Source organism: Thermobia domestica, chromosome 15, assembly GCF_964235325.1.
Source record: "Thermobia domestica chromosome 15, izTheDome1.hap1.1, whole genome shotgun sequence".
NCBI classification, from domain to species: Eukaryota; Metazoa; Arthropoda; class Insecta; order Zygentoma; family Lepismatidae; genus Thermobia; species Thermobia domestica.
In genome coordinates, this window is record NC_137468.1 from 103,543,331 (window position 1) to 103,569,084 (window position 25,754).

The following is a 25,754-nucleotide window of genomic DNA, read 5'->3' on the forward strand; positions in this document are numbered from 1 at the left end:
GAATTCCTCATGTATAGCAAGAACGTCATCCATTACGCTACGAGAAAGCTATTCACTGATCTTTGTGAAATGTTTATGAGACTTGATAATAGTAGAAATTTCACATTGCTGATAATTCACAAGGGAAAATGTCATTATAGAGATTATATTGGGGAAGCTTCAGATCTTATTTCTAGCGGCATCTATTGCAAAGAACACCTGAGACTGGAAAGAATTGGCAAATAAATCCTGAGAGATCATCTAGGACAGATTGACAAGAGCAAAGGAGGAACAGAAGCAAGGAAAAGTGTTTTCTTTGAAACATCGTACTCGTAGGGTGTAACAGTTGCATCATGATGGAAGGAAATAAAAAAGAATTTAGTTTTCCTAAATGTCATCCATGATTTCCATTTCACTGAACGCATTGCGCCAGTGGTTGTATTGTTGGAAATGCTGACTTAGTGTTCATTTCAAGCGAAAGAGTATAACTAAGATACTCAAAGAAACTAAACTAAAACGATACTAAAATGATATTACAATCTGGGAATATGATCAAGGTAAAACGTAGCTGATCAATATCAACTGGCATAGCCATAAATTTTGTGAGTCGTTACGCTGACGTCTGCACAAAGTCCCACCTAAGCATAGATGTGTTTAACGTACATTATCCATATAAAGGGTTCTGGGTTCAGTTCCGGGTCACATGAATTAGATGACACCATCGTGTCTATTTGCTTTCTCAAGGTCAACGTTTATAGTTACCACAGTTCCTTTCGGTCCTATGACCATTACCAGAGGGAGATTTTAGATGCCCAGCTTTTTCTTTTAGAATAAAAAAAAAAGCTCTCCGAAAGTACTTAAAGTGTTGAATGTCGTCTTCCGTTGAGAAGAGATAATCTAGCACTTTCCGTTTTCAGGGCTTTATTCCTTTTTCTTTTAATCTGCTCTTAATCTCCTTTTATCTTATTTTATTGATAGGTATTTCTTAAAAAATATATTCCAGTGATTGTAATCAATGATTGTACTTATTACATTTTACTAAAAAGAGTTATTTTTTCATTAAGTTTCAATGGTGATCAGATGACATATCTTGCCATTCAAAATATTTAGTTGATTCCCATGCCTCATGATAGTAGCCCTTGGGGCAAGTTGAATGTCCCATTCGATGTGCATTTGATATTTTCATACCTTACTTCTGGTTTAATTCCTTTATATTTACCCTTTTATGATTTATAAACACTGAGTATTGTATTTCAAACACTCAGTAGATATACTCCGACCAATCAGAACATTATGACCATCTATCTAATATCCGTCCCGACTCCACAAAGACGCTCCGAGAATTCTTTCGGGAGCAGGTGAAGGCATTCAAAGAACTGAGTCCAACAATGTCCGAGACCGTGGTGTTGTCCAAGTCAAGAATATGTTGCCTATTCGTGTGCAACGGCAGCTAACAGGGATACACTTCCAGTACACGGAACAACTATCCATGATATAAGATAATGAGAAATTGGACTGAATTGAAAGCCAACAACGGGATCGAAATGTTCAGTGTAATCAAAGGGGTAGTGTAGCATAGTGTTCGAGGAAAGTCCAACAGGTGACCCTTGACCTGCTCCCAAAAGTACCTTTGACAAGAGTGCACATTTTCCCTAGAGGAAGGTGAAGAAGAAAGAGAATAACTGCATCCTTACCATGGATATGAAGGAACGAGGACACAACCGAGTGAGCTACCTGTTGAAGATGGTAAGGCTTATAGAAACACGCAACCAGGACTACAAAGGGAAAAGAACATAGGCCAACCATCGCGAAGAAACCCAAGAGGCTACAGAGGTAATAGAGGTAAACGAGATGGTTCGGCAGGTGAACAGACTGGCCAAATCAGAGAAATCCGGACTCAGGAAATACCTCAAAGGGAAGCTGGTAGTAAGCATAGAGGATGCGGTTATAGTAATCTGCAGAACACCAATCCTAGAAACCAAGGCGACAGGGAGCCAGACGCAGATTAGATCCTTGAACAGGCCCCGGGAAACTAAAAGAAGACCGCCAACGTAGGGCTCGAGTTGACGGTCTGCTCCAGAACAATAATGTATAGTCTACTACACCAGAAAGTAGCACGCAAAGAAGCAGAAAGCCCAAGGAAAGAGTTGCGTTAAGCAAAATAATGGAGAGCAAAGAGATGTACAAACAGAACAAGTGAGATACGAAATGAATTCTCTCGTAGTCGATGTGTATTCCTTAGTACATGCACGTTTTAATAAAAGTGACATAACAAAATGCCAGTTCCAAGTAGGTACTAACTATATTCAAAAATTCACTTTAAATGGTCAAAATTTTCCCGTGATGCGATCACAAATAACTTTGTTGATTGAGATTATGATTATTCAATTCTTCAACTTCACATAAACATTCTCAACACTGTATTCAAACTTTCTTAATTCGTCTTATCAAATGCTTTCTCTAAATCAAAAAAGATTACGTACACTTTCTCTAAAAACTTCTTACCGAATTATTTGTGATGAGCCAATAGTGACTTTATTACCTTCCACCTTTTCGATAATAATACTTCTTTCTCAAATTCTTCGTTTTGCTACATGGCATATACGACTAATAGCGCTACAGGCCTCACATCATTTTGTATTTGATTTTTCAGCCACTAAAATAGCCTCTACATCTCATAAATCTTTCGATCATCCCCCCATTTCACATTGTATTTCATTAGAAAAATCAGAACACTTCTTTCTCTGTCTCTTTCTCTGTATTCTTAATTAATACAATTAGTAAATATGTATGTTGGCTGCCTTACCATTCTTCACCTTGCTAAGATTTATTTTCAATTCATTCCTTAATTGAACAAATCCTTTATCATCCTTGCTTACTGCGTTTGGTTCTTCCATACATACACTACAAGGACGATTCTTACTTTCAAACAACCCCTCAACGTAACCTGTTGAACTACCTAGCCTAGCATTTCACACCGCTCTCTTACAGGTTTTCTATTCTTAATTTGTAGCGCTAAGTTTTTCTTCCTAACTTAATTCTACTTTCATTGATTTGAACTCCCTGTACATTTGCTCACGTTATGAGATAGTGCATATCCAATGAGAGACTTGAGGAAGTCATATCGGTCAAAATTAAACCTTAAGCGTTTCAAACTAAGGAAAGAAAACTTGCTTGATGTCCTAATTATATATATATATATATATATATATATATATATATATATATATATATATATAAGAATTAGTACATTAGGAAAGTCTTCTTCCAATAGTTTAAAGCGATAAAAGCCTAATTTTTTTTTACCGATGTGACTTCCCTCAAGAGCTGCTATTGTTCTATGGTTCATTGAGAATTTACAGGCTGCAGACGAACAATAATGTTAAATTACAAATGATAAGCTCTTCGAATAGCATGTATGCTAACATTAATAAATAAATATATTTTACAGAAAAAATCTTAACAAATGACTCATAAAATTAAGAAAATAATAATAATAATAATAATAATAATAATAATAATAATAATAATAATAATAATAATAATAATAATAATAATAATAATAATAATAATGTAACAATTTAACTGCATTTTGCATGGTTTTGGTGATACAAAAGCAGTATAGATATCTATATAAACTTCTACTGAATCTGCACCTTGCATATCTCATCTGTAGAGAATTTGATTGGGTTTTTTTGGATGAGTAATTTGTTTCTCAAGTTTATGCCCAACCAAAAAGCTCAGAGGCATCATAGCGTTTTTCAAAATCTTAATAAAGCAACTTGGATATGATTTACAATGCTAAACTTGAGAATTTTAGCATTCTAAATCATATTCAGTTCTGACATGTATGTACTCTCGATGTGGCTTTGTCTAATCTTAACCCGGAAGTTCCCCAAGGACAATGCCGTTTATCCTAATTCTTGAATTCCTTTTAGGTTTTCAATTACATCAGTATACTTGAAATGAGTATTCAATTAATTTTACCACGAGTCGAAAGGTCAAGTTTCAATAACAATTAAACTTATAGAATACAGATAGATGAATGAAATAGAAATTGAATTAGTGTATTTACGCATGAATACTTACGTTTGTTAGCTGCCCCCATCCAACAGGATAAAATGTCTCGTTGATGTAGGGATCATTTGGATAAGTATCAGCTGGTGTTCTTTCGCCATGCCGGAATACCTATTTCCAAAGATAGAAAAAAAGTATAAATATATTACTAGCAAATGAAAATCTAGAAATCATTATGTATGTATGTAGAATATAATTTTAAAAATCTTTTCTTCTAGTTCGTTACCATCCACACACATTATAATAACATCTACAAACTAACTTCTGGGAATTTAATTGATGCAATCAGACAGAAGGAGGGAGAATGTAATCTTTACTCTCATGATAGGTATTAATGTCTCTGTTTTCATGTCTCAATTTACTGGATGAGACAACTTAAAATTCTATTCTAATATTCTCTCCGTGTGCACAAGAAATACCTATATAACAGCTTCACCATGGAAATCAATTTTCCAATCTGCTTGCTTCTTGGCTTTGTATCACAATTACTCTATTTAAAACAAAGCTAATAACATCCTAAAATAAGGTCAAATTCAAGCTCAAGTTCAAGGGAATTATAACTACGGTAACCATAACATACCAGGAACCTCTCTGTACGATTTTGAAAAAGGTAAAGGAGAGAATATACGTAATTTCGTGTTATCACATGGTATAATAAAGATTGAGGGAATACTTGTAATTTTATGTTATCATATGGTGTAATAGTGTACCTTCAGTGTGAAGTGGCGAACTCGTAGCCAATGAGGCTTGGAGGCACGGTTCTCAAAAAAAAAAAAAAAAAATCGTCTTATAAATTACTAGGGTCAATTATCCACTTAGCTCGGTTAAAATAAAAAAAAAAAATAGCAATATGTTCCGTTAGACAGTTTTTACTATTACTGAAGCGCTCTCTGATATCGGTCATTTTCGATAATTTTTATATGTCTTCCCTTCCCCCAAGTTTCGAGGCTGAATTTGGATTTAAACGGCATCGGAAGTGTCACTGTTCATTTCAGTGACCCCGAAAACTACGAATTCGATACTCATATCGGTCATTTTTTGATCATTTTTTAATATCTCCCTCTCTTCCCCTAAGTTGCACCGTCAAAGTGATATAAAAAAAAAACATGACCCCCTCCTCCCCATCCCCTACATTATTCCTCAAAGTGAAATGGTAAAATCCATTCCAGGCACGAACGTCATCTATGTTGAAAATTTGATCGAGATTGGTCGTTTGGTTCAAGAGTTATTAACTTTTATTTATTTTTTATAATTCCCCCTCCCCTAAATTCCACCGTCAAAGTGGATACCAAACAAACAAAAAAAAAAAAAACCTCCAGGCCAGAACTGCATCTATGTAAAAAGAAATTGAAAGAAATCGGTCGGGTGGTTCAAGAGATTAAAAGTCACGAACATAGTCACTTTCAATTTGGATCTGTTTCTTTCTTTCTTTTTTTTTTTGGTTCAGAGACACCGCTATTAATATATTGTGGTAAAAAATCACAGTCGAAAAAATCACAGTGATATATTTTAAATATTTTTCATACAGGTGGAAAAACCAGAGATTGATTTATTTCTCTATGTTCATTGAGTTAGAAGAGACCAGAAGTCTCGAGTGAAACAAATAAGTAAGGGAGTGTAACACCTTTGGCGTTGTCCCTGTTAATATGAGTGAAATAAATTAATATAAAAGAATAACGCCCTCGGCGTTGCCCTTATCAATGTGATTGAAATAAATAAATAACAAAGAATAACTCCCTTGGCGTTGCCCCTGGCAATTGTGGCACAGCTGACACGTCCTTGCTTGCCTAAAGTTGGGCTTAAATCCCATTGGGGCTGTTACCAATCAGTTTACCGATCCCAAAAACAATAGATTCGGCACTAATATTGATAATTTTAAACGATGTTATTTTTCACCCTTTCATAACGATGGGGACTCAACTTAGATTTGAACGGCATCAGGAGTGTCACTATTCATCTCAGCGACCCCGAAAACTATGGACTCGATACTAATATCCGCCGTCCGAGGTATTTACACTATCGTACAATTTTTATGTATGCATTTTGACCTCTCACCAATATCCCTCGATACCGACAATTGACGAAACGGCTTCGTACGTGATTAGATCTGGTAAAGATCTGAGTACAAAATTTGGTGGCTCTAGGTGACTCCTTTCTATGCGTAAAACTGATGACAAATGCACCCTCTCCCCACATACTATTATTATTATTATTATTATTATTATTATTATTATTAATGATACATTATTTAATGTATTTATATCATAAGGCATTTTTGTTTCCGTTTCTTGGTAAAGATGAATATTTCTAATAATCTGTTCCATAAGAAAATGTATGCTTCTTCCTTGCTGAACCAAATCCAACGAATTCGGAATTTTACGAGTAAAAATGGTAGGCTTATTAATTTCTTTTCATATTTAAATTTTTATTTTTCTGGTTGATCGATCGTTTGGGATTTAGTGAGACATAATTATATTATAAAGAAAATTTAGTTTTGAAACATCAAACAAATCACAGCACAATTCATTTTGTGTAACGAGCAGTTACAAGACACAACAATAAATAGCGTCGCTATTCGTTTGCTTATATTTAACAAACAACAATTTTCTTCCGTTGCAATAGTAAGCTTAACAAATCCAAATGTCGTAGCGCTTATTTCTAATTTGTATAAGGATTCCATTACTGTTTTCAAGAATGCCTACTTTCACTCATAAACAGTGCCAGACTAACGTGTAGGCTAAATAAGCTAAAACTTAGCCCCCTCCGTCCTTTCTAGGAGACCCTCAAAAATTTAAAGGAAAAAAAACTGGATATACATTTCCAATATATAACATAAAAGCAAATTAAAATAAAACCTACCTAGCCTTGCAGCAACAGTGTTTTGTGTTCTGTAAGCTACTACAGGGTGTTCAATATACAATGTAACTCGGAGTTTGGAATAGTAGAACCTAAAGTGATACACAAATAATAGTTATAACAAAATAAAGCCTTGTTCATGCATATATTTTAAAACTAGGAAGAGAACGATTGAAGTACACTAGGAACCACACAGTGTTACCAGATGTAACCGAAGGTGTAAATCAATTTTTTTTTGCAAAACATGTAAATTGACTCATAACTCATACGTAATGGATGTTCTGACGTTTTCAGTTTGTTTAGTTTGAGTAGCTTGGAAACTATGGAGCAGAAAAAATAATTTTTCATTTCCACCAATAACTAATCGGATGAGGCCTCTGTAAGGGGAAACTAGAGAAATCGTAGTTTTCATGAATTAACACTCTGAATTGACAATTTTGCTGATGTTTCAGTGCATCAAAAGGTGTGTTAAGGATCTGTCTACATTATGCAATTCCTGAAAACAATGAAAAACAAACTTTGAAATTATCATGATAAAACGTTTACTTACATGCACCCGGCAACATTGCTACTACCAGAAATGAGTTACCAGCTCTACAGCAGATGCTGAGAGTGTTCCCTGTTTTGATTCAAACACTGGTTCACACGTTTCATCAGGTTGGCAGCAACTTTACGAAGATTAAAAGTGTTAATGTTCTCAATGGCTCTGCGAATGTTCGTTTCCAGGTCTTGAATAGTTCGAGAATTGTTCTTGTATACCTCTTGCTTTAAATAGCTCCATAGAAATGCAGTGTTGCCGGGTGCATGTAAGTAACAATTTTATCATGATAACTTCAAAGTTTGTTTTCCATTGTTTTCAGGAATTGCATATGTAGACAGATCCTTAACACACTTTTTGATGCACTGAAACATCAGCAGGGTTGCCAATTCAAAGTGTTAATTTATGAAAACTATGATTTCTCTAGTTCCCCTTACAGAGGCTTCATCCGACTAGTTATCGGTGGAAATTAAAAAATACTTTTTCTGCTCCATTGTTTCCAAGCTACTCCAACTAAACTGAAAATTAACGACAGAACATCCATACGTATGAGTTATGAGTCAATATACATGTTTTGCAAAAAAAAAAAAAAAAAAAAAAAAAAAAAAAAAAAAAAAAAAACACCTTCGGTTACATCTGGCAACATTGTATGGTTCCTAGTGTACTTCGATCGTTGCTTCCTAGTTTAAAAATATATGCATGAACAGGCTTCATATAAGGTAAACGCACCGGATTTCGACAGGCTAAGGACCTTTTTCAAAATCAATTGCCTATTGTGGCCATAATATTGGTCGGTGTTAGCCCATTTTTTTCCCTTGAAATGTACAGTATCTACTAATACTAAAAGTCACTTCAAGGCTCAAATGTTAATGTTAAATTTTTTTTATGAAACTGGAACTCGCCAATGGAACCCGAATTCGACACACTTCACCTGGTTTCGACAGTTGCGGTATCTGAATTCGACACCTTCAATTATATCCACGTAAAACATTAAGTCGGCATTATTATTAGTAGTAATCTCTTCTCAGCTTCAATATTGTTTTATTATTATTCAGAAATTATCAGACGGGCAAAAGAACATAACTTAAATTTTCTGAACTGAGTAGTTACTTCGATGATCCTCAATTCGACATGCAGGAACCTGATTTCGACATTCAATATCGAACTGAGGTTACAACTATCGGAGAATTATGCAACAAATAGCTTTATGAAAGACTTTGAACATACTTGTACGTTTAGATATTCAGTTAAAATTATATTTGCACTACTGAGCATGAATTCGACAACCTTGTCGAAATCCGGTTTACGTTACAAATAAAGGCTCGTGTTTTCGACAACTCTCCGTTCATGTTACATCACAACCTTTGTCCTAACAGAAGAACACAAAACGCACTGATTGAAACTCCTTTACAACATTAAAGTACCACTATTTGCTTGAAGCAAACCTAACTTTAATAAAAGTCTTACGAAAATAACCTGCCGTCTTATGATTTTCTTAAGATTATGTGTTTTTTCTCGAAGAGTGTATCACACACACAACAATGTAGGCCTACTTCTTTTCTCCATGCTTATGACTCATCTACTGTAACCGTGCTTTTGACACGAGAAAAGACACTCCCATAATGTTGCCACTTCTATTCACGATCGCAGGGATGACATCTTACGCTTATTTCACAATATTTAAGCACAGGTACGTCGAATTAGGGTGCCTGACGAATTCAGGCGCGTTTACCTTATGCAGGCTTATATATATGAAAAAAATATAGGCTTCATTTTGGTATAACCATTATTTGTGTATCACTTCAGGTTCAAAAGTTCTACTATCCCAAACTCCGGGTTGCATTGTATATTGGACACCCTGTATGATGTAAGTAATTGGGTTAGGATTGCCATATTTTAAAATTAGAAAAGCGGGTGATTCTAAACCATAACTATTGATGTGAACTTGTGTATTACAAATATTGACCTGAGATCCTTCGGCCCATTTTTTTTTTTTTTTTTTTTTTATTTCTTTGTTGAGTGAGTACGTATTCCAATGTATTTTTCTAACGAAACTAAAGTAAAGCAAATTTAGTTTTTCCCTTTAATGTTTTATTAAGTTTAACAAATGCGTCCCGAATTGTAAAGTAAGTATTAAGTATTACAGTAAAATAACTATAATTGTAAGGATATCTATAAGGCAATTTAAAAAAAAAAAAAAGATATATGACATATATTGTTCATACGGTTTGCTCTCTAAGAAACACAAAATAATTTCTGAATTTTTATCATAAGAAAGGTAAGACATATTCAGGAGTCTTGGTCCAACTCTCATAGAATTCTAATCATTTTTAACGATTGCTACTTCAAATCATACTAACGTACAAAATTACCACGGTTTCACAATATCTGCCACGTGCACTGGACAAATAGCTCACAACCTGAGCCCGTGCCCAAGTCCAAATTTAACTCAATCGTGATTGAGATTGACATAGAGACGCAGCGGTTTACATTGAATATAACAACACCTTATCAACAAAGTCGTCTTAAACAATTCTCCAATCCAAAAAAGCGGGTGGTTTTACGTGATTAAGAGATGATTAATCAGGGGACGGATATAGGATCTGAAAATCGGGTGGTACCCGCTAAAAATTGGGTAATATGGCAACCCTAAATTGGGTCCCTCCTGCTAGCGTTTATCTCTAGTTTGCTCATTTCTGTATATGAGGTGCTTATGCATTAATTGGTTGGATGGTAACATGTACGTAGCGTACATCTGAGGACTGAACCGCAGTAAAGAATAACTGGACATATAAAGGGTCTCACTACCACAATTGCTTGGGGCCTTATCAAACCTATAAAGGCAACCATGAAAGTTACTGATGATATTGTCTGATGAAAGATATGTTAGATATCTGAAACCGTTGCACATTATAGTTTAAAATACAGTGTGTTTAAGCTTTGGTCAGTGTTTCTTTTGGTACGATATCCAATGGAAAGCCATGGATAGTATTGTCATGAAAGTTCTGTCGCTTTTTGTGGAGGTCTGTATTCAATTGGCACTCATACCGTAAGTTGAGTGCGAATGAAGATAAGGCAAAGGTCAGTTGATGTGAGTATATACAATATACTACTTGGTTGTGGCAGTTCAGTTACACCGTGAACTTGCGTAAGGACAGGGTGAACATGGGACCTCCACAGAGCGTCATAAGGGCGTGTATGCTGTACGAGTTCAAACTGGGGTCAAACACCACTGCAGCGGGGCGGAAGATATGCAAGACCTTTGGATAGGGGCTCATGAATACGTGGACAGTGCAGCGGTGGTTTAACAAGTTTAAAGTCGTTGACGAAACACTCAAAGACGCACCATGTGCCGGAGGACCAACACATGCACAAAATGAAGATCTTCAGGCAGCAATTGATTCGAACAGTGGCCAGACATGTGAGGAACTGGGACTACAATTCAATGTGAGTGGAGAAACTATTCGGCAGCACCTCCATCAACTTGGGAAGCACTATAAGTTGGGTCAATGGATCCCACAAGATTTGACTCCGGGCCAAAAGGCATCTCTGTTTCTTTGCTGTTTCCTCTGAGAAAGGACACATTTCTGGACAAAGTGTTGTCATGTGATGAGAAGTGGGTCCTGTACGAAGCTCCACGGCGCCGTCGTCATTGGTTAGAATCCCATGAACCGGTTCCAAAACAAGTCCTCCTATGTGTTTGGTGGACTGCTCGCGGCATCGTGAATCGAGAACAGCTACCAGCTGGTCAGAGCATCAATGCAATTGTGTACTGTCAGCAGTTGAGCCGTATTTGAGAAAAACTCAAAACTCTGGAGTCAGAACTTCTGAATCGCAAAGGGGTCCTCCTGTTATAGGACAACGTTAAGCCCCATGTGGCTAGGATGACCTGGGACACCATTCTACGCCTTGGATGGGAAACACTATTGTATCCGCCACACTTTCTGGACGTTGTACCGCCCGATTATAATCTGTTCCACTCCTTGGATAATCATCTTAGAGGACGCCAGTTCAAATCCCTAGTAGAAGTGCAAAACGCACTTAATACCTTCTTCGCTTCAGGGCCCATCAAGTTCTACCGCGATGGAATCTATAGCCTTCCAGAACGTTGTCAGAAGGTCGTCGATGCTGATGGGGACAATTTTTGATCTTCCAGGTACGTCTTAGGTGACATATCGATGTTCGAAGGTGGTGAGTGAAAGAACGACACAACTTTCTTGGTTACCATTATAAATCCGGCTCTGCTTATATCTATTCAAATATGAGAAAAGATATAGTAGAATTAACACTACTTCTTCCATGTATTAATGCGCATCCTTATTTTCCCTCTTTAAATGTTCGCAAAAAAATGCTTATTACACACGGATAACTATACGTACAGTACACGGGTATGATTTGGTGAGGGCAGGGGGCAATCATCACCCCTGAGTTTCAGAAATACATAGTTTTGAGTGAACTGTATAGTAATATACTACTAAAACACGCGGAACTGTTATGTCGGTGGACAATCATGACCCTCCCCTTCTGTTAAAATCTAAAATGGTGGTGCTGGTACGGTATCTTCTTAAGTTACAGAATGAATTAATTCGAATATGGAGGTTTCCCTTTTCCTCCGACTTCCTCATTTCACCAATTCACCTACTGTCATTCACGTTAATTTATGAAACTCCTGCTGTATGATCCACTTCGTTGCGTGAAAGGAAGTAATTGATGCAGTGTTATACAGAGTTGGCGTGGGTCAATGAAAACTTGACCCACGACCCACTGACCCACCACCCACCATGACCCACTCTGACCCACGACCCACCATCCACTGTGACCCACTCTGATCCACCACCCACCATGACCCACTGTGATCCACTCTGACCCACCACCCACTGTGACCCACCACCCACCGTGACCCACCACCCGCGGTGACCCACTCTGACCCACCATCCACCATGAACCACTCTCATCCACTTTGACCTACTCTGACTCACCAAAATCCATCGTCATCAACTCTGAACACGATCCACGGCCTCTTCTGAACTGACTAAAGAGTTTACACTTGTAATAAAACTAGACTGTGAAATTGTCACTAATCGGAGTTTGAATTTCTAGTCAATCGCTCAAGCACCACTCTGTTACAATAACAGTGGATCTGACCATTATGATATAAAATGGTAAAGTGTTTGTCAGTGAGGAAATTGAAACAGTTCGAGGTGCGGGAAATTAGTGTGTGCCTAAAATATACTTGTACTAAGGGAGTGTTCTTTCAAGTGTTAATTTCTGAACGCATTCCACAAGAAACTTCTATTCGCAGGAAAATACCCCTGTACAGTATGGAAAAGGTTATGGTTTCTCAGTTCACAGTATTCTTCTCACAAAAGACTTGAAAAATCAGTTGTTCATAGGGTATAAAAGTGCTCGGGTACCCTCTGTGAGAGCATCTCCATAAAGTATGCTCATAATTGTATTTTGTGTAATCACTAAAACACCACGTTAAATTTAAGTTACAATTATGCATAATTGCAATTATTATGAATATTTATTCAAAGTAGTTTACCTAAAGCAAAGAAGAGACTTACTAAAAATTAGGTAAAAAGTTGAATAACACAAATAAGCCATTAGTAATACAAGTATACATTTTCCGTAACTCGTAATTTTCCACCTTAAAACAAATCTGAAATCGGATTTATTTCCTGTTGGTAACTCTTTGGCAGTAAATCATCCGCAGTGGAATGATGTCCATCCTTCAGCCAAGAAATAACTAGCTCGTCTACTTTGAGCTTGTCTAGCGGTGGGCCATTAACATTGATGAGCAACAAGTTAGACAATGTTTGAACACTTAGTGTATTTCTAATATTAGTCATCTGTAAATTCATAAGGGGAAATCCCCGTTCGCACTTTGTCGTGGAAACTGATAATATTTATACCCGATTTCTGCAACTTCTCATCGACAATCTACTTGTTAGACTTAAGTCTGATAACGATTTTTCTTGGTCAGGTTTGAAATACTCAGCAAAAAGTATCATCTCTCTATCACCATACATCTTTTCCATATCGACCATGTCAGTTGGCAATGTCGACCCACGTAGAACAGAAACTTCATCTACCACGCCTTTGATAGGGAATATTGTGAATCAATTAAAGTCTGATAAACTCATGATTTCTTATTTGTTTATAAATTTAATTTTTGTAATTACACGTGAAGGTTTGATACCATTACCAAGTTCCCTCCCCTGTCTAGAAAGCGAAAGGGAACGAGGTTCCTGGAAAGTGTTCAGAGTTGAATGGGAATTTCCCTTCTTCTTCAACTTCAATTACCACACTGCTGTTTGCCATGTGCCAAATTACGATTAATTTCAATTAAATTATCATAGTATAATTATTTCCTTGTTGAATTATCAATACTTTTCAGTGGAAAAAAGGATGAAATTTCAAAGTTCCAAATCAAAGTAAGTAGACCAACGTAAAGGGAGAAAAGTGTAAAATTTTCCATACAATTATGCGTACAATCCAAACTTTAAATTTCCTTGTAATTAAGCTTACAGTACAAATTTTATGCCTATTTTTCTGACAACTTTATGGGTTGATTGCCCTGTGCTGTAAGCGCTCCATATAATAAACATAAGCTTCAGCAATTACAAGGGGGAGTCAAATGAAAACCATAATTACTTATTTTAAATATTATTTATTGGTCACACAGGGTACAGAAGTAAATCACTTTTCAACATAGTCCCCTCCTCGTTCAATGCAAGTCCGCCAGCGCTTCAGAAGAGTCTGAATACCTGCAGAGAAAAGTCTTTTTGGCGACGGCGCAACCACTTGTGCACCGCGTTGCGTACCTCTTCATCGGAGTGGAACTTTTTGGGTTTCGGTGATGAGGAGTGGCGCCACTCCTTGCTCGCTCGCTTTGTTTCAGGCTGATAATAATGCACACATGTTTCGTCACCAGTGACGATTCGTGACAGGAAGGCATTACCGTCACTTTCAGCACGCCACAAAAGGTCTTCGCACGCATCAACACGTCGCTGTTTCAGTTCAGGCGTCAGTTGTCGGGGCACCCATCTTGCAGACACCTTATGAAACTGGAGAACATCATTCACAATATGATGTGCCGATCCATGACTCATGTGTACACATGCTGCAATTTCGTCTATTGTCACACGGCGGTTTTCCAAAACGATGGCTTCAACGGCTGCAATGGTCTCTGGAGTCACTACGCGCTGAGCCTGGCCGGGGCGTGAAGCATCGGCCACAGACGTAACACCATTTGCAAATTTCCGGCGCCATTCATAGATTTGTGGCTGTGACAAACACGCATCTCCATACTGAACCTTCATTCGCCTAAAAATGTCAATCGGTTTCACACCTTCACTTCGCAAAAACCGAATCACAGAACGCTGCTCCTCGCTGGTGCATGTGGCTAGTGGGGCTGCCATTTTGGAACTGTTGTTGCGCCGATGTTTGTGTATCTGCCGGCTGCTGCCACCTAGGAGACATCCGGCATACTATCGTAAACAGGCATGCCAACTTACAGCTCACTGGCGCCATATGCGGATTTTTATTTCTACTTTTATGGTTTTCAGTTGACTTACCCTCGTATTATAGCAGAAAGCAATGGATATTTTTTGTATTTTTTGTTTCTAATTTTTTTTCTTAAATAACATCGATCGTTTTCGATCATTTTTCCAAACAAACTCACTACCAATTTTCCATATATAGAAAGTGCCCCCCCCCCCCCCACATAAAGGAGAATTTTAAAAAATGCTAGGACACACACTGTTTATTTTCAATAAAGAGTTAATACACTGAATTTCATTTCCGTAAGTTTAACGGATTGCGAAATACTCATTGTTTTTCCCGCAAAAATTCGGATCCTCACTACCTCCTTAGGATATTATGCATTATAATAAAAGCAATATAACATCCCAATTTGGATTAAGGACTAACTAAGTAATTTCATTTGATTTTGCAATTTGACCGTGATGATCAGGCACACATAGTTACATTCATTTTTTTTATATAATAATTTATATATTGCAGTGATTCAAAAATGTATTTTTTCCAGTAGTTAGCTCTAGAAACTCACAGGTCTCGAAAGCCAAGTAGTAGTGTAAGTCCTATTGCTATTATTACTATTAAAAATATCAATATCCAAAAGTGCCTGAAGTTCTTTTTTCACTTGGTTAGATATACTCACCACAGGTAAGCAGACAGAAAGAAGTGGGAAAGAAAGGGAAATGAAGGTCTTGAAAGTCAAACGGAGACCAATTTACCAGTCCTCAGAAGATACTGTCTACAATGCAGTGAGCAGAGAGGGTCAGTAGATCATACTGAGTCGGTGGGTCGCAGTGGGTCATGGTGGGTGTGGGTGGTGGGTCGTAGTGGGTCATGGTGGGTGGTGGGTCGCAGTGGGTCACGGTGGGTCACAGTGGGTCATGGTGGGTCGCAGTGGGTGGTGGGTCACATGCTGTTGACCCACGACAAACTGACCCACCCAGAAAACTTGACCCACTTGACCCACTGATCCACCGACCCACTGACCCACTCCATCTCTGGTGTTATAGTTAAGATGAAGGGCGAGGGGAATGAAACGGGACCGCTTTGTTATTACTCACTAACAAAACTGTAACAAGGAAGTTATTTCTTGACACATTTCAAATCGTTATAGCCATCTTCTTGCATTCTCATAGAACGTTTCAAGCACAAGATTTCTTGATTTAGCGCACATTAATGACTAATTTAAGTCCTTCTACTGCAATCTAAATCATATTCTGCGCGTAATCGTTACCACTGCCAATCTGTAGAACGTGGTAATTTTCAGTTGCAGTTGAAGTAGTGCTCCGGAAAGAGTAGGCTTAATACACTCTATCCAGGATGCTGTGTTCACACTTTTCCCCACATTTCAGTTGCTCAAGGTCAAACACCGACCTTGATTATTATTCTTTTTATTCAGTTAACTACTGCATGTTGCTATTGAGCACGAAATACAATTTTAATCATCTAACCGGAAAATCCCGGATTCAGTTTCCCTTCCACTATACCCACCACGTTCTAAGCAGTCCAATAAGGAAATTCGTCCCAGCATATCTTTCTGAGAGTTTTGTTTTAGCCGTAGACTGTTTTACAGTACATTTACTTTCTTATACTGGCATAAAGGTATCTCTGTGGATTTAGATATTCGTAAACCTTTTTGAGGGCCGCGGTGGCTCAGTGGTAGAGCGTTCACCTCTGGTACATAGGACCCGGGTTCAAACATTAATCCTGCCAAGTGAATTTTGTGGTGGACAAACACCATGTGCGTGGGTTTCCTCGGGGTTGTATCGTTTCCTCCCACTTTCTTCTTTCCACCATTTGATTCATTTCTGATCATCACCGTCTCCTTTAGCCTAGCCAGCATAACCGTGAGACGAAACTCAAAAATTTCATTTTTCATTTTCGTTAACCTTTCTTTCAAGATTAATTCTATGTTCAAAACAAAAGTTACAAAAATAATATACACAGCAAATATTTAACTTCCAAACCAATATAAAACTCTTGAAATAATTAATTCAACCATACCAAACAGAACAATGATAATTTAGAAGTTCTTTTGCACCCCTCTAAGTTCTGTGGCCCTAAACACATTGCCTTCTTTGCCTAGTAGGAAATTTGACGCAGAATCGTGGTCACTTCAACAAATTTGTATATCTACACCAACCTACATATCCAATAAATACCATAAAAATCTATCTTGAGAGTGTAGTTTTTCGAATTATGCCGGAAGATTTCGAAGAACGTCGCCCAAAACTTCGCAACATACATAATTACACAAAACAACGCATTGCACACCATTAGGGTTGCGAACGAGACAAGATTTGTGTTTGTCTCGTCTCGAAAATGTGCTGTAAAAGTGATGTCTCGACTCGAAAAATGTACATTTCTCTATTGGGAGAACCGTGTCTCGACTCGAATTTTTTCAGGAAAATCCTGTCTCGACTCGTCTCGTGCGCACCCCTACACACCATAGAGTAATGTTTGTGTGCACACTAACAGTAACATTGATACACTGAAGTTAACCCTGCGAAACTGTTTTTCTTGCGAAAATACACTCTAAAATGGTTAAATGCTTAAAATTAGTACAAAGGTTACTGTCGTGAGGAAATAACATCCTAAATAATAAACGACAAAAGTCTGAGTCTATCAATGTGTGCGATATGCTCATTTATAATAATAAAGTCACGCTAACAAATGTTGTTACCTACGTTGTCACTTGCTACTCGATAATTTAAATCAATACAATGGTTGTGTTTGTGTATAACAAAGTTCCTTCAATAACTACATAAAATAATATATGGTGTGGAGTTTAGGGGGTTGATGAAAGAATGTAAGACGTAAATAATTAGAGCTTTTAATTAAATACGATTTTAGCTGATACTGTAAGATGGGTCGAAGGCTTAAGAAACATATCATCATCTCAAATTTTTCGAATAAAAGAATTGCATTTATGATATAAATGCATTATTCGGCTGATATCCGTTAGGTGCATAGGGGATCTATAGCTACAAATTATGTCGCCCACGAGGAGAGAAATTTTTCATCTCGTCTCGAAAAGTAGATTTCGAGAACTTTTCGTACATTTCGAAAAGAGAGACGAGAAGTATGAGACGAGAAATTTCACGAATCTTTTTGGCAACACTACTTCACTGAAGTTTTAGATCTTCAACCTGTTATAGCAGCGTTTCCCAACCTTCTTGAATTTGCGACACACTACGGGTATAACTTGAATTCTCGCGGCACACTTACAGATATTATTATTTGTAAACATAAAACACAGTGGTACTTTTTTCTGTGATTACTGATCTTCTCACAGAGAAGAAAGGTCGATCACTAATTTTCCCCAGTGGTACATCATTATTCTTATTCTTCATTCTAATTTAAAAATAGAAAACAATTGCAATGAAATATTGGTCTCAGGTTTTTAAGAATACGCTTTCTTTTTCGAAAACTGTATCCAACCTTTCACTAAGAAGGAAGATCACTAAATAACGAACGAACAAACAAATCTCTTTTACTTTTAAAACGCAAATGTACGTAATTTGTATGCATGTTTGCTTTGTCGAAGAGATTGAATATTTTAAATTTTCAAGTTACAAAATAGTCTGCAACAATAAAGAAACAATAATGGTCATAACAATGATAAATACTTTTCTCAATATTAAAAATGTACAAAATGTAACACGATATGAAACTTAAAATTGTAGATTCATAGTAGAGGTTCAAAGTAGTGTGAAATAGAAATGTACATTTTCCACTACGTTTTGTAATTTGATTGCTATAGAATTAATAATTTTGTTTCAATTTCCTCGCGGGACACCAGCGGCCCATTCATGGCACACCAGTGTGCCTCGGCACACCTGTTGAGAAACGCTGTGTTATAGTGTTACATGATTCATAGTATATAAATTGAGAAAGTGATTGTGCGAACACAATAAGGAACATTTATGAACGTTTAAAAATGTACAACTCATTATACATTATACTCAAAATTTTTAAAATAATAAATATAGTTTAAATGTTGTTACACCACATCCTTTGTGGACTCCCGTGATACAAAGGATTAATATAACTTCTGGATGAAATTAAGAAAAAGACAGGAACATACATTTTGCAGTCAGCGACGAAAGTTCTTTCCGTTTGATGAAATTAATTTCGTAAATAACTTGACAATGGAAGGACAATTTGAGAACACTTTTTACTAAGTTAAAAAATAATGTAATTTTCTGTATGTTTTAACCATAAAACCATTGTACGTTCCAACCGTACCACCGTTACTCCCAAAATAAATTTTACCAAACGAAAAAAAACTTTTACCGCTGACTGTACACATACATTTACGAAACGGAACAAGTACTTTCCGAGATAACACTAGAAAAAGCTTTTCTAGAATCGAGACGAGAACAGAAAGATTTTTTCGAGATTCGAGACAAGATTTGTACCAAAATTTACGAGATGAGATGAGACAACTTTATTTCTCGTCTCATGGAGAACACTAATTGCAAGAAGTCTACTCGAAGCTTGCATGTCTGCATTACTGAATAATTCAAATAACAAAATAGAAAAAAAACAAAAACTTTTAATCCCATCACGTGGTAGTCCGTACACTTTTATGCATCTAAAGGCTATTTAGATAAAAATTCAAGATACTTCATGTTAAAACGCTGCCATTATGTTGTAATGCAACTTTCAATGTGAAACAAGATTTTTATCATGCACAGTAAATTTAATTGCGCTTTCAAACAGACGTAGTTATTTTAGTTGGTTTACTCTGAGCCAAGGACTCAATTCTTTGTTATAAATTATCTGCTAGTTGTTTAATGGCAAACAACATTATTCAGACTCACTAAAATTCCAAAGGGACATAATAAGGTGCATTTCAGTATACATAGGATTTTTTAGATGTAGAAATAACCAACTTTTTATGTTCTAAAGACAGCAGTTGTTGTTCCAGACCCTTCACCACGCTGTACACGATAGGTTAATTTCGTGCTTTATTAAAAGCTCTAATTGTTCGAGCACACAAATATTAATACTATTACACAAATATTAATACTATTACACAAAGATTAATACTATTACACAAATATTAATACTGAAATCTAATTGTGGTTACAACATTTGTCCTAATAATAAATAGTAAAGCACGTTCATGTTCCGTATTATTAGTACTCGTTTTAATTAAATTGAAACAATACAGCTTAAGATGCAGTTAAATCAACAGGATATATTACCATAAAGATACATAAATATGAATGCTGAATTTTTTTTCTAATCCTACGTTCCACTGTTATGATAATGATGAATGAAATCATGTAATGAAGAAAGTGGGAGAAAACAGGAAAACCCCGAGAAAACGATCGCAAATGGTGTTTGTCAACCAAGAACTCCACTTGGTGCAAGCTGAGATCGAAGCAGAGACCCTACTCACCAGGAATGAGAGTTTTGCTACTGTCCCTAATGGTCAAATCAAAATACACGTATGGTTACGGCTAGGCTAGCATCTTAACAACAATGGCTCTGGTACTACAGGGCTCTGGGCAAACTAGTGTGCTGGACCCCTACATCTAAATTTTACCCGTGATACATGTAATTCTGCTCATGGATCCCCTATACTCGTATGGTCTCCGGCCAATTAAATGCTCATCGGATCTATGAGCTAAGACCATCGAAATAATTAAATTGAAACAATACAGCTTAAAGCTATAGTTAAATCGTCACAATAGTTTTAAATTGTCTGTACGTTAGCGACAACTATTGGCGTTATACAAGCAGCACAAGTAGCTACACTTAATACCGTGTCTATTATTATCGGTAATTACCGTGACGCACTGACACGTTTGACCTTCATAAATATGATATACAATATTTTCAGGCTAATGGGCCAAGTTAAGGAAGAGATGCAGTGTGTCAGTAATAATACACATCGTTACAGTTTCAATCCATATTGGTGTACATTCTTCAGTAAAAATTTCAAGGAAATACTGACAAATTTATTGTCACTTAATCGCTGTTAAACTACAATGTGTAATACAAGACGTATACTCCACATTAGCACTTTACCCTCCACATAAAAAAAGGTAAAATACAATAAATGAAGACTACAGGGGAAAAAAGGAGGCAAGTCAGTTTTTTAAATATAATTTTACACAATTGTCTTGTTTTCCACTGACTTACCTATTTCTTCCCCTGTAGGCAAACTCTTTAGCATTTTCCTTTAGGTCTTTAGGTCTTTCCTAGTAAGATAGTGAAATCGGTCCTTGATTCAAATTGAGTCGCTATTGACCTAAAAGGTTACCCTTGACCTAAAACTATCTAAAAAAAATGACTCCCTACCCTCTCCCCTTACCGAATTATCGTATCATACATGCTCAAAATTGAATATTTTTTAAATTTTGGTGGGGGTGGTCGAAAATTTTTGAAAGTTTCATAGATTGTAGGTACTATCTAGATGTAAATGCATTTTTTTCAAAACCATCGATGCGTATTTTCTTTATTTTTTTGCGTGTTGAAAATTTCAAAAAAAAAAAAAAAAAAAAAAAAAAAAAAAAATGGAGAGGGGAGACACGTCGCTGATTTTTTGGTTAAAAAATTTGTTATACCCTTAGGTACAACATATATTTTTTTCGGGGCCTGAAAGTGATGGCAACATTGTCAAAAAGAAATAAAACTGAAAACAAACGTGTTTTTCGCACAGTTTTGCAACAATTTTAGGGCCCTCAAGGTGAGGTCCCCTTCAAACAATTCTTTACCAAAGTTCACAATTTTCATTTCTCTTGCGTCCCTTCTGCTTCTGTCGTTCTTCAGCTGCTTCGATTGTACAACAAAGTTACACAGCTCGCGGTAGAGAGCGCTACCGATAGAAAGTGCCACTGTGTATATAGCCAGTCAAGCAAGCACTGCTAGATACGAGGAGCCGACGCGAGGTATGTGTAACTTCGTTGTACGAGAGTCGGTTGCAGTGGAAGCACTGTTACGGAGATATATTTGGTGTTTCTATTCCGAAATGGACACAATCGAAGCAGCCGAAGAATGACAGAATCGGAAGGGACGCAAGAGAAAGGAAAATTGTGAAGTCTGGAAAAGGATTGTGAGAAAACAGCGCGAAAAGCACGTTTGTTTTCAGTTTGGTCTCTTTTTGACAATGTTGCCATCACTTTCAGGCCCCGAAAAAAATATATGTTGTACCTAAGGGTATAACAAATTTCTTTAACCAAAAGATCAGCGACGTGTCCCTCCCAATTTTTTTTTCTAAATTGTTTTGAAATTTTCAACACGAAAAAAATAAAGAAAATACGTATCGATTGTTTTGAAACAAAATGCACATTTACACCTAGGTAATATCTACAATCTGTGAAACTTTTAAAATGTTTCGACCACCCACACCAAAATTTAAAAATATTCAATTTTGAGCATGTATGAGACGATAATTCGGTGAGGGGAAGGTGTGGGGTTCAAAAGTTTTTTGAGGTAGTTTTTAGGTCAAAGGTAACCTTTTGGGTCAATAGCGGCCCAATTTGAATCAAGGGCCGATTTTACTATCTTACTAGGAAATACCCTTTCTTAGTGATTAACCTTCTTCTTACTGTGGAATTTAGTCCATGCAAACTTCACTTTTCAGGCTACGTTATTCTGCTGTTAATTCATTTTCAACCATTTCTTGACTTATCTCCTTCTTCCCCCTGTGGTCTTCAAATATGAAACGGGAATACTAATGACGGATATATCTGCACATGCATGTAACATATTTTGGGGTAGCTAATGACTTAGAAGTAGTATGTGAGTTACTGTTTGAAGTGCTGTGTCACTGTTATAAAAATGTGTGTCATTGTTAGGACCATTAGACCAATATGTCAATCTTATGCATCACTGATTGGATACAAACAACAATAGACAATCTACTACGTAACAGTGCATTTCTTTTACATAAAAGTACATAAATAAGTAAACAATCTGTTCCTGCATATTAAAAAACTATGAGTTATTATTAGCAACAAATGACATACTTTTTAATGCCATAAAAATTAGTTTTCTCTTCATTTTCTCGAAAACTACACATGAGAATTTCCCCTGAAACATATCAATATGTTAAGTTCGATGTCATTTATGTACTTTTGATCGATTGACATATGATTCATCTTTGGATATTATTATACTTAAACCAAAAATAATATTTAAAAGTTCAGCATAATTTTTGGCTATATATATACACAGGGTGTTTTAAAACAACACCGACAACGTTTGGGAGATGATTCCTGACACCAAAATAAACAAAAACTATAGACCAACCTGGGTGCACAAATCCTTCCTTTCGGAATTATAGACAGCCAAAACTAGCAAATGTCTAATATACACACGAGAAACATAAAGTGTATACAACCCCACGTGTATACAATCAACTGTGAATTGAAATGAAGCTGACTATGGCAGTTGCCCAGGAGAATCAACCAGTTGTCGTTAGCGCCCCCTGTTGATAGCGCCAGGTCAGTGGAGGAATCAAGGATAGCCAACGGGCGTGTTAACGCGATCTATCGAAAACGTGCCCGCGACAAAGGCGCTGATTTCTCTGAAACTTTAAGGGGGGCTATTGAGGTGTGTGTTTGGTTGCAGACAAGGGTCTACGAAGGCATATATGAGGATTTTAAGACAAATTTAATTCAAATTATGACAAATATTGTGTATTCATAAAAATGCATATAACAATAAAAAAGACATATAAAATACACATTCATAAAAATACATGGGGCCCCATGAGTATTGGGGACTCACGTAAGCATTGGACGCCCGGACTCTCTCCCCCAGAATCGGCGCCTTTATGCCGTGAGTTAAGTAGCTCGCGATCGACGTTTTGGCGATCACTTTCTTAGTATGTAATTCAGTATCAGTTTCATCTTAATAGATGGCGTGGATATCGACCAGTATCAGTTTCTAGATTTGCAAAAAATAGTTTTTCTCGATTTTCTCGGAAACTACGCATAAGAATTTAAACTCATTCACATAACTTTGCTCAGTTCAATGAGCGTATTGATCAGTGTATCTGTCATCTTTGGACATTTTTTTTTCTGTTAAACGATAGTAATACTGTAGAATTTTTTAATACCAAACATATGTTGTCTTATTCATTAATGTAATTTAAAACTGACAGACTGACAACATGCTTGTCAGTGGTTCTTACGATTTTCCTAATAAAAAATATTCTAAGCACGTAATGGAAGATCATGCATTTTAGTGTTCTTAGGGTATTCCCTCTTTCTTTAATTCCACAAAATTTTCATCATAATTCACTTACTCGTTTACAGCAGAGTTACATATTAATTCGAATCCCATTAATTTAGGGTTTTGTATAATCCGAATCCACTTAAAAAGCTCCGTTCGCTAACAAACGGGAATTCATTCCAGCGAACCCTTGCAGTCAGTTATGCGTGTTGTATATCCTAAAAACAATGAGCCTCTATGTGTTAACAGTACAGTCACTTAAACTAGAGGTGGAAATGGAATTTCAGAAGTAAGGGATAGTCATTAATAAATACGGTCTGAACGGACTACGTATAAGAACACATGCTCAGGAAGACGGTACTTAATCAAACTTCCGTGGGTGATCAACTAAAGTGATAGTGTTTGATGCAGGACAAACAACAACCAAACAAAATCAACACTTAACTTTACATTTGTTTTTTACCAATAACAACTGATATTCTTTCTTCTTTTCAGCAAATATTTCAGCTTACTAAAGGAACCAAATATTTTAGTTTGGTGATACGCATTTGGTCTTTGATTGTTTGCTTTCGAATTGAATAGGGAGAAAAAAAAAGCGATCAAACTGTCTGATCTAGTTACTGGATTCAGATTTAAAATTTCGTGGTCTGTTCTAAAAACAGTTCTTCTATTTTTTTTTAATTACAGAAGTTTCCCCCCCTACTCTTTGATTGAAAGAACGAGCATTAAAGTAAAGTTCGTTCATACACAAACAAAATTAGAGGTTTTTTGAAGACTAGTCCGAGGCGAAACCATAAAACAGATTCCTGCAAAATATAGTGTGAGTCAAGCAGCAAAAGAAGATGTGTTCAAATAAGAGCAAAATGGAAAGTTTTGATGTAAACAATTTCTTGCAGGGTGAGTTCATAGTTTAAAAACAGTGCACAGATAAATGTAGTAGTGTAAATTATCATAATGATAAGTTGATTTTAAATACCGGTATTTATTATAATCAGGGTTGGATGTATAATGAAATCACAAAATCACGTATGTTCTCAATTAATACGAAGAAAAAGATAAATTCGGTATACGAATGAGAAACGACTGATATGAAAATTAGTTGTTTTAATATAGAGTTTGCAATCCTAGTGGATGTCCATCAGAGATTTGAAAACATAGCGTAAGTAATGATGCTTGATGTTATCCTCTGTTTACGTTTTCTGTTCTGGTTCTTTCTAGCGTTCCCCTACCTGACAGAAAAAATCTTTGAAGGTATGCTCTTACGTACACTGTAAACACACTTTTTGTGTGATTTGAAAAAAAAATAAATAAAAACATAAAACTACCCTGCTCTCTATCTACTTTCTTTGCGGCAGGCGGGAAAGGAGGAAATAGCATGGAGCATCTAAACTCTATCCTGACAGGCGCTCCACAGGGGCAGATCTGCTACTTTATCTCTCACACACACACCCACACACACCCCCACCCACCCACCCACACACAAACTCCTATTGTTTTAAAGGGGAGAGGACTCCGTAGATTTTCACACTCATAGATTATCATGAAGGATGCAAATACTTCTACCAGT

The 25,754-nt window shown here is 36.6% G+C and overlaps 1 protein-coding gene across 1 annotated transcript in view; it reads right to left on the reverse strand.

Annotated features, from left to right (window-relative positions):
• The window catches only part of LOC145671179 (prostatic acid phosphatase-like), a 177,497-nt gene that overhangs the window by 82,820 nt on the left and 68,923 nt on the right, over positions 1-25,754 (reverse strand). Inside the window, exon 2 of the mRNA XM_081740028.1 lies at positions 4,069-4,167. Coding sequence (XP_081596154.1) covers positions 4,069-4,167 — 99 coding nt within the window. The remainder of the gene's footprint in view (positions 1-4,068; positions 4,168-25,754) is intronic.